Here is a 10,667-nt window from a genome sequence, read left to right as displayed (position 1 = left end):
GCGCCATCTTTTAATGCTGCAGATGAAACAAATATAAACAAGGAAAGAGAACAATTGAAGAAAGATAGAGATATATTAAAAATATTGAAATCAGCGCCATCTTCAGAGTGCCGCAAATGAAACTCATAAAGAAAGGACAGAAAATAGTGGAAAAAGGATAGAAATAATAAGAATTAACAGCTAGCGCCATCTCTTCTATTGTAAGAGTACTTCTTTGGAATTATTGTTCCAGAAATTCTTAAAAGATGGCGTTTATTGTCAATTCTTATTTGTTCTCTTGACAAGATACTTTTAGGAATTATCTGAAGATGGCGCTTAATGTCAATTCTTACTTATTCTCTACCTTACCTTACTTTTGACATGATACTTTTAGGAATTATCTAAAGATGGTGCTGACAGTCAATTCTTAACTATCTCTATCCTTCTCTTACTATCGCTCTCTTTGTCTATCTTTGAGTTTCATTTGCGGCACTCTGAAGATGGCGCTGATTTCAATATTTTTACTCTATCTCTGTCCTTTTCTCATTATTTCCTCTCTTTATCTATCTTACTAGAGAAAATTCACATATATGTTACCGAATAGGCCTCGGTGTAACATTTTAATATCATTTCCAATTTTACCGATCATCTTATGCAATTTTCTTTCTAAATTAATTTTTTTATTATTATTTAAGTAGAATATAATTAAAATTTTATAATTGCACTATTCTTCTCATGAAAAAAAAAATTAATTTGTGAAATTTACTTTTTATATAGAAAGTCACATAAAATCGTTGCAATTCTTATAGATCCTTGTATGCAAAGTTGAAAATTAAAAAATTTTAAGATCGAACAATTGAAAAAAATTTTATTTATTAAATTTAAGAAATTTAATAATCAATTAAAAAAATGAAACGAAGAAATAAATTTTATATGTAAATAGATGTTATCCAAATATATCTGTTAACATACATTACAAATTTAATTTTATATTTCGTTACGTTCGATGATATCATGAATTCATCGCCATTGAATATATATCTTAAAACCTATCTCGTAGATATTCTCGTAGAAATTTGAGCGTGAGCAACAGTTTCGATCAAAAAAAAAAAATATACAAAGCAAAAAAATCCGTTGAAATATAAATCCTCCGATTTTTTCAGAAAAATGACTAATAAATCAAGCATCGATCTCGATCGAAATATCAGACTTTCTCGATTATCTGGACGATTCCCAAGAGTTGCATACCAGACGGCGCAGCGTCGAGTTAATTCAACAAGAACTCGATGCCAGAAGAAAATCGCGACAACCTTCGCGGAGGTAAGTGGTGTCGTGGGCGAGCAAGCGGGCATTATTTTCGAAAAGCTCGGCGATCGGTCGAGGAATAGATTGAACTAGGGATGCTTAATTGGTTGCTCCGAGCCACATTCGCCTCGTTTCTCCTCCTCCACTTGGTTTATTTTGTTAAAGCCTTCCGTCCACGATGCATCGTATCAAGCACGCGTTTACGTACGAGCTGCAAACGACATAAATGTAGTCTCCTATTCGAACGAATTATACCAAGCTTTGCATCAATTATTAAAACTGTGAGTGGCAATGAGAGACGATCCTGATGCTTTATAATTATTTTCGAAATGAAAGATAAAAAAAAAGAATGTCTGTAACTGCAAAAGAAGGAAATCAGATGCCAGATAAGATGTTCAGGGCAGTTTTTCTGGCTGATTCGATTTATTTTATCGAATAATTGATATATTTCATTTTCATGTACAACTTTCAAATATATATTAATCAATCCACGATTTATCCATTGCTAGATCAATTGTTCACGTTGTATAGTTTCTTGCAATAAAATCACCGATTCGATATATTTTTGTCGTTCGATTTGTTCGTCAAATGAATCAATTAAAAAAACTGCATCTGATCTAACTGTAAATTAATCACTTTCTATATCACGATATTACAAAGTTCATGGAATGATGGAGTGGCTCGCAATGCTGGATTACCCAAAACGAGTAAAACGTGTGCTTAAGGAATCGAGAGAAAGAGGCACCATTTTAGAAATTTTCTAAATTCCTTTACAAAAAAGCAAAATTTCATAATCCCTATCATTTATTTTTAAACACATCCTGATATCAAAATTAATCGGTTAATCTCCTTTCGAAACCTTCCATTAGAAAAAAAAAAACATTCTTCGATCACTTTACTCGTACATCAACAATTTATAAATAACTCGATCGAAAATTTCTCTATAAGATAAAAACTTCTCCCCTCTATTAGGTACAAGAAACTTGTTCCCAAAATCTTTCTAAAAATGCTTAGGGCCTGAAAAACGCTCGATCCGGCGTTGACGGCTCGCGACAAGGAGAAGGAGGAGAAGAAAGAGGAGGAGGAGAAGAAAGAGGAGGAGGAGAAGAAAGAGGAGGAGGAGGAGAAGTTGGGCAGTAAGTTGAAGCGTGGAACGGTCGCCCGTGGAGGAAGCAAGCATTGCGCAATCAGCTTTGGCGGAAACGTGGGGGACCACATGGCGCGGCGATTCCGTGGAAGGCGCCTGCGTGTTCACGATCAAGCATCAAGCCAGCCTGCCTAAAGCTTCCGAGATGTTGATGCTAAATAAAACTTCTAGCTGGTTGGGACGATGCCATGCGTTCTAATTTTCACGAAGGCCGCTGGTGGATGTCGGTAGCCCGGGGACGTGGTACATTGTTGGAGGCGGATGATACGATAGTATCCGGAGAAGCTGTCCGGGTTACCTGTTCTTCGTGGCGGAGGAGAGGAAAAAAAAGAAAAAAAAAAAACTTTCGTCGACGGCAAGGGAAGAGAAAGAGAGAGAAAGAGAGAAAGAGAGAGAGAAAGAGAGAAAGAGGATCGACGCGTCGAAAGAAATACACAATACATGCACACGCTTATATATTTTCGAGATAATTTTTCTCTCGTGTGAACATTGTACTACGTCATCCGGTGGTGCGACACTTTTCGATACGAAACGTTGAGGTGATATGGGTGTCGCCCTTTTGGGCAAGTGTATCGGTTTCTTGGCTCTGGTGCTGTTCCTATACACCTGCTATGCCTTCCGCATACGCGATCATACGACGGGGCAAATGGCCTTTGCATCATCGGCCGAGCAGCCGCATCGCGCTGCTTGCGCTTCTGCCTCCGGTAGATGCCAGGAGAAGAGGATCGCGGGTACGTTGACCAAGAGGCACGACACCACGTCACAGACTCATGCCAGCAGCATCGCTCGGAAACCACCTGCCGAGCTTGTGTCGTCGCTCGACGAGGGGAGAGGGTTGGAGGGGGGAGGCGTGAAACACGAAAAGACTGGATTCGCGAAGGATGGCGGGGCATCGCGGAGTGTTGAAGAGGAGGAGGAGGAGGAGGAGGAGGATGAAGAGGAGGCGATTGTGGAGGTAGAGACTGTGGAGGAGATCGCATCGAGCGATGACGACGACGACGATGATGATGAAAAGGAGGGCGAGGATGATGGCGAGGATTACGACGGAAGCAGGGAGGAAGAGAAAGATGCGGAGGATTCTCGGGAAAGAGTAATGAAAGGTAGGAGGAAAATTGTGGAGGATGAAGAGGAAAATGGAAAGATGGATTTAAAGAAAAAAGTTAGTCCGGAGAAAGGATTGAAGGAGATAATTAGATCTAAGAAGCTAGGCAAGGAAGATGAAGATGATGAAGAGGAAGAGGAAGACGAAGATCAAGACGAGGATGAAGAGGAAGAGGAAGAGGAAGATGAAGAAGAAGACGAAGACGAGGAAGAATCGGAAGAGGTAGTTGCTACTCCTCCGCCGAAAAAACTAGAAAAAGTTAGATACGCGGATAAAGATAAAATTAAATCGGTGGAAATTACATATGATGAGAAGTCAAAAGTTGATAACGTGATAAAAGCAAAAGCCAATGAGATTAAGCAAGCAAAATTGGAGAGGAAACCAGAGGAAATTGCAAGAAGCAAGATCGAAACGACGAAGCCGGATGAGAAAAAGTTGGTCGAGGGATTGTCCAAGCCGGTTCAAGCCACGAAGAAGATCGAGCCCGTTAAGATAACGAAATCTGAATCAGAATCGTCCAAATTGAAGATGAAACCGGTGGAAAGAGCGAAAATCCCGGTGAAACCGGAAGCGTCGAAGACGCGAGAACCGTCGAAAAAAGAAACAACGAGTCCTCAACCTGCTCGAATTAAACGATCCGACAGTGAGTATCGTGAAAAATCCATTTTTCGATGTTTTGATTTTCAGAATTTATGCGTTATTATATTATCTAAGAAGATGAGGGAAAAATTATCGATCCTTTTTTTCTTTCTTTCTCTCTCTTTCTCTCTTAATTTTTATTCTATAAAATGAAAGGGCTATGATATTGTTTATAGAAGATGAAATGAAAGTAAAAACGAAAACGCACGTGGATGCTGCTTTCGCTTTGGCTCGATTGAACGATGCGATATTACGCGTGCCGACCTTCGTGCCAAATTTCACAGCCATTGAAAATCTCGAGTGTCAGCAGCATATCAAAATTTTTCTACGACAGTTAAGGGGCCACAAGTTATGGGCGTTGCAAAGTAAGTGAACGCTTTCATTCATATTACGAAAATTCAAAAATTATTATAACGCGATTGAATAATTTTCTCATTCTCTCACGAATCAGTGTTAGACTCGAGCGCGAAAATTCCATCGGGTCTATTGCGAGGAAATATAAATCAATTTGGAGATTTTGACGAGTGTTTGGGCGTAATGGCGCACGTGAAATTAGATGAAAATACGATAAAGGTTCAAGGCAAATATTGCTTGGCTTACATAGACTTGTCTCCGTCTCGTCCAGACATGAAGCTTCCTGTCAACATGATGCAAGCACGTGCCGCTATTAGAGCGAGCATGCACGATGTAAGTAAGATTTAAATTAATTAAAATTCGTTACAAATTTATCGTTAAGATTAATATAATAAAGTAACGTTAAAAAATTTTTTCCTAATCTGTGTCGTAACCTTTCAGAGCGGTTATTTTATTCCAAGATTCCAGACTGTGAAGTGGGCACTGTGTCTTCCGGCAGCGTGCACCGCGGAGGACGCCCAAAGCATCGTTGAACAGGCGTTGAACGACTATAATTCTACTGTAGGAATTCAATTTATAGTAGATGTCGATCCTAAAATGTGCTATGTCAAACAAAAATCACGAAGCTATTCAAAAGAGACGATCTGTGTTTTGTATGTATCCGTATCTACGACTTTCAAATATTCAAATTGAGATAATATAAAAAAAGAAAAATTCGCTTTCGACTCGTTTTAATCTTTCTTAAAAAGAAAAAAAGAAAAAAAGATTGTTAATCTTTCTCAACGATATATCGAAATGAATTTTTCTTTCTTTTTCCTTTTTTCACAGATATTTCTATGCTATGGTCGTTTGTCTCGCCATCGTAGCAACCGTGAGAGATTATTTGGTGGTATCGGAAGGAAAAGGTAGATTCTCATAACTATCTATATTTTCTGTAAGTTAATCCGCTTACAAAGATTTCACCTGTGCTTGTACTCATTTCTAAAAAAAAAAAAAAAAGTTAATAACGTTCGAAACGAGATGTTACGATTGATTTTTTCATGGTTCTCTGCAGGAAATTATTCGGAGAGAATAATAATGTCTTTTTCCTTACGGAGAACCGTCAGATCTTTATTCAAGAAGGAATCGGGCAAAGGTGGGATCCCGTGCATTCATGGGATCAGATCGCTCATCACGATTATGCTTTACATTTCCCATCAAGTTATAACAATCTCCATGTTACCATTTTCTAATCGAATCGAGTTCACCGAGGTAACTATAAAAAAAAAAACGATTAATTCGATCGATCTTTATCTTTCGTTTATGATTTTTTGTAAATCATATCGATGTTGTTGAAATTAGGTGACGAACAATCCTCTAACTACCATTCTAAGGGGTGGACTCCTTTACACGGACACGTTTTTATTACTTAGCGGTACCTTAACGTCTTTCAACATGGCACACGAGTTTATAACACGAGGTGAGATTCGCTGGTTTTGCCGTTTTATTGCCAGATATATCAGGTAAGTTGATTATCGATTAATCGACAGTTTTTTATTATTAAACGAGTTTTTAGATAGCCATTTTGTTTAGTAATCTCTTGAATAAAGGATGAGAATGATTTCAAATACACAATGAAAAATAGTAGAAAAAACTAAACCGTGTGTAAATTGAATTTTCGTTCGATTAAATTATTGATGAAAAATCAATATTTTTTTTTTTCTCTGCTTTTTAAAAATGTAATATATAAAAGTAAAATATATCAATTTTCGAACTAAATTCGCAATAGTATTTTTCATTTTTATTTATAGGGAACATTTATTGCTTGTACAAGTCGTTTTTTTTTTTTTTTTTTTTTTTTTTTGGAAAAATATCGATTTTTCTACTCGTTGTTACTTGTTGTTGTTCAGACTCACCCCAATGTTACTCGTAGTGGTGTTTTGGTACGCATTTATAATGGAGCATACCGGATCGGGACCACAATGGAACGACATTATATTAGGAAATGCAGATCTTTGCAAAAGCAGCGCGTGGATGAATTTGTTGTACATACAAAATTTCTTACCCTTCGAGGAGGAGGTAATTTTAACACCTTTTTAATTATTTAAGATAATTAAAGAAAAATTTGTATCAATATTTTAATCGTACATTGTTGTACAATTAAATTTTTTTCTTCTTCATTGATAGTGCGCAACTCACACCCATCATTTGGCTTTGGACGTGCAATTATCGTTATTAGCACCCATGTTGGTATTCTTTTTGCAATGCAAGCCCATCATTGGGATCCTCGTAATATTTTTCTTCATTTTATTATCAGCCACGCTCCGTTATATAACAACGATGAGTAACTATCTTTCTATCGTTGTTTTCCACGGAATGTCGTAAGTACATATATATATATTTTTCAATTTTAATTCACACTTTGCATCTCGAATATCAATTCTTTTATTTTTAGATTGAAACACATTTATAAGACTGTCAATTTAGTTTATATAGTGCCTATATACAGAATCACGCCGTATCTGTTCGGTGTAACGCTTGGCGTGCTATTACGTTATACTGGACCAGAAGTAAGGATACCCAAGGTATGTGAAATCATTATTTTTACAGAATATTAATCATCAATTTGGATATTATTCAAATAAATTTTAGCTTTGAAACGTTTTTCGAATTTTTCTAAACAGTCGTGTACTTTGTCGTGAGTTTTCGTTCCATAATTCCAAGATCATGACCAACATCAGCAAACTCGATGGACTAATTTCAGGTGTTAGTGATCTTGGGATGGTTGATCGCAATGGCCTTGGCATCGTGGTCGTTAGGATCACCCTGGCAGTTGGCCAGAAGGGACTACGTTTACGATGTTGTAGAAGCAACTAATTACATCGTGATCAGTCCAGTTGTGTCAGCTTTGGCTTTGTCTTGGATCGTGTTTGCGTGCTACACGAATCACGGAGGTTTGCCCTTTTTTTTTATCCCACTTCGATTATGAAAATCTATCGAGTCGCATTACACGTATTACATCTTTATCCCATAGAAATATATCTCTTTCTATGAATCCAGAATCCAGAATTTTTAATTCTCCACAGGTATAATAAACCGATTCCTTTCACATCACTGGTTAATAATCTTCAGCAGGATATCGTACGCCGTATACTTGACCCAATTCATAGTATTTTTCTACAACGTTGGAACAGCGAGATACTCCAACGAATTCCATTTCTACAGATTCGTATGTACCTCTTTCAAAATTCAACCAACGATTACAACAACAACAATTATCAACAATCTCGATTATCACATTTTTTTTCTAACAGTTCGATCCGTTGGAGGCGGGTGCAACGATATCGATATCGATCGTTCTCACACTACTGTTCGATCTTCCGATGCAAGAGATCAAAAACGTGCTGATGGAGAGCACGGACATCCTGAAAGTAGCCGTCCCGTGCGAGGAAGGATCGACGAGGAAGCTCGAGAAAGCCGCGAGGCGGACGGACGAGGCGAAGGCGCGGGAGAGGAAAGCGTTCGAGGAAGACGAGGTGGCGTCGACCGGTTGGGACTGGCAACGGGACATAGTTGACGGTGGGAGCAGAAGGTACAGGGATGGCGAGAACGTGGAGGACGAGGAACAGGTGCACATGCCGATTTTGAAGGCGTCGATCGGCCGAAGGAGATCGTTCATCAGCCGCGAGCCAACCGAGGCGGAGGCCTCGGAGATCTTGGCCAGGGATTGGGCAAAGAACGCGAACAAGAGGTGGTCGAGGGACAGCGACGAGTACAGGGAGCAAGGGAAGAGGGAGAGAAGCGTTCAAAGGGATTATAGGGAGCAAGGGAACGACGCAGCATCCGGTAGTAGTTTTTCCAGGATGCAACAGGAGCGGGAGGAAGCTGTTAAGCGAGGCAGGCGTTCGCTCTCGAGAAGTTTCGACGCTAAAAGATTGTCAACACGGGGCAGCGAGGAGGAGGAGGAGGAGGAGGAAGAGGCGGAGGAAGAGGAAGAGGAAGAGGAGGAGGAGGAGGATCGAAGGAGGTACAGGAGATCTAGGTCCAGAGGGAGATCCGTGATTACGGAATCGGACGATTATCGTTCTTGGGAGTTGGTCGGTAAGGAACGTTCATCCTCCAGGGGCCCGGAGTCTAAAAGGCTCTCGAGAAAATCGGAGGAGCGCGAGGCTCCGCTCCAAAGACAAACAAGACCGCCACTCTCGAGATACGGGGAGGCGAAGAGAGCTCGCTCCTCTGAGGACGAGGTATCCTCGCAACAGAGGAAAATTGAAAAAAGGCATCCGCCCGTGGAGCCGAGGATAAGCGACGAGGAGGATTGGGAGAGCGAGTTGAGGATACGGAGGAAACAATTTATGGAGAAGCACGCGATCCGGGAACGGGATCCCCGTTTCGAGGACGAGGAAGATTTAAGGAGATCCTCGGCTGAGGGTAAGATAGCCCTGCTGAAGGACCCCGGCTCGGACGATAATATGGACTCGTGGACGGTGAGCGTTGGAACGCGTGCCGCCCCCCTGCTCGGCTCGTCTCAAGAGCGGAGCGAGGAGGAGGAGGAGGAGGATGTCGCGTACAGGCGGAGGGAGTATCGCGAGCGAGCGCCGCCACCGAGGGAGGAGGTGAAGGGAGAGGGAGAGGAGGAGGAGAGGAGGCCGTCTTACGCGAGCAGCAGCGAGGTGACTTCTATGGAGGAAGACAGCGACGTTGCAAGTTATAACTTCGTGCTGACGAAGGACAGTAGGAAAAAGTCTTTGCAGGATCTCTCGAAGCTTGCTAGGGACGATGACTCTGATCTGACGGAATCTGGATGGAACGTTGTGAGGCAAGACAGCGGGGAAGGATTGCCCAGATCTTCGTCCACGGGCCTGTACAAACGCGAGTCGATCGTAAAGAGCCAGGCCAGCGAGGAAGATCCGGAATATCTCGTCGTGGAGAGACCGAAGCTCGTTCAGCAAGAACGGGAACATCCGTTCAAGAAGGCTTGGCAGATGCAGAAATCTCGTTCCGAGGAGGATGGTTCCGCGTATACGATCAAAGAACCGAAAGAACAATCTAAAGCGGAGACGGCGAGATCCAGGGACGAGGATCCTCCGTCGAAAGAGGTTGGAAAGGAAGGAGGCGGTGGAGAGCAGCGGTACGGGGAGAGCATAGACGCGTCTCCCGACGATGATACGGAATTGACGCATAGCAGAAGCAGCGACACGGAGGAGTACACGACGAGGAGTTCGAGGTCGGAGGGAGCGGAATCTTCGTCAACGGAGAGGAGCAAGAGTTTCGAGAGCAACAAATTTGGTCTGAGATCATCGGACGTCGAGGAGGACTCCTCGAGGTCTAATTGGCCATCCGAGGACGAGCAAGTTTATAAAACAAGTCCGAGGAGTAAATTGGAGGAGACGGAATGGATCTGGGAGAGGGAAGAGACTTGATGGATTTGGAGGGACTATCGAAGCAAGAAAAAAGATAATAAACGTAACTATAACGAGATAAATTATTCGCGGGGAAGTTATCGGTTGGATTCCTCCAGAGAAGAATGGACGAATTTTTCGACGAACGGTTGGGAGAAAGGTTGATGATGGGTTTTTGAAAGGAAGAATATGAATCTTCGAAAAGTTGGTGATCGACGATTTGAATCGTTGTTTTCCTTCGTGAGAAGCATTATCGATGATTTTTAGAAAGCATATTGATTTATAGAATATTTTTACAATTTGTGTATCATCCTTACGTGTATCAAAAAGAGAAATGACTCGCTCTATAGTTCTTTAGCTGTTAGAATTTTTAAACGTCGAGAGATGAACGACAAGACCAAAGTAAAAAAAAAAAAAAAAAACTATTTTTCGTTGAACAAATGTTCATTATCCATATCCTGTTATATACTTAATTATTATTATGTTGTTGAAATTTGATGAGACGTGTTCATTGTAAAAATATTGATAATAAAATGATTCTGAAGAAATGGAAACTTCATGTAACGAAGTTTTCTTTTGAAAATATTAATACAAAAATTAATCGTTCATTAATTTCAAATTTTTTTATTCTATTTCAAGATATATACGTTCGTAGTGAATATATATTGTTTTAAAATTCTTAATTTCAATCACGCGCGATTTTATTAACTTCTTTCTTACATTCGACTCCATAAATTTCGGAAAAAAGGAATGATAAAAT

The 10,667-nt window shown here is 40.5% G+C and overlaps 1 protein-coding gene across 2 annotated transcripts; it reads left to right on the top strand.

Moving 5' to 3' along the window:
* Nucleotides 1–2,493: 2,493 nt before the first annotated feature.
* Nucleotides 2,494–10,466, top strand: LOC410736. 2 transcript variants are annotated; one of them, XM_016910982.2, is made up of 13 exons: nt 2,494–4,176; nt 4,349–4,537; nt 4,624–4,859; nt 4,968–5,179; nt 5,355–5,431; nt 5,581–5,777; nt 5,868–5,985; nt 6,439–6,584; nt 6,693–6,886; nt 6,961–7,090; nt 7,270–7,459; nt 7,592–7,734; nt 7,820–10,466. In XM_016910982.2, exons 1-13 carry the CDS (start codon nt 2,976–2,978, stop codon nt 9,926–9,928), a joined length of 5,142 nt encoding a protein of 1,713 aa, XP_016766471.2. In that variant the 5' UTR covers nt 2,494–2,975; the 3' UTR covers nt 9,929–10,466. The 2 variants fall into 2 exon arrangements, with proteins under 2 accessions (XP_016766471.2, XP_016766464.2); XM_016910975.2 differs by having other exon boundaries at nt 2,497–4,176; nt 5,868–6,028; nt 6,416–6,584.
* Nucleotides 10,467–10,667: the final 201 nt, after the last annotated feature.

This window comes from Apis mellifera, linkage group LG1, assembly GCF_003254395.2.
Source record: "Apis mellifera strain DH4 linkage group LG1, Amel_HAv3.1, whole genome shotgun sequence".
In the NCBI taxonomy this organism is placed as follows: Eukaryota; Metazoa; Arthropoda; class Insecta; order Hymenoptera; family Apidae; genus Apis; species Apis mellifera.
The sequence above is the reverse complement of the archived record's forward strand: the minus strand, read 5'-3'. Positions and strand labels throughout refer to the sequence as shown.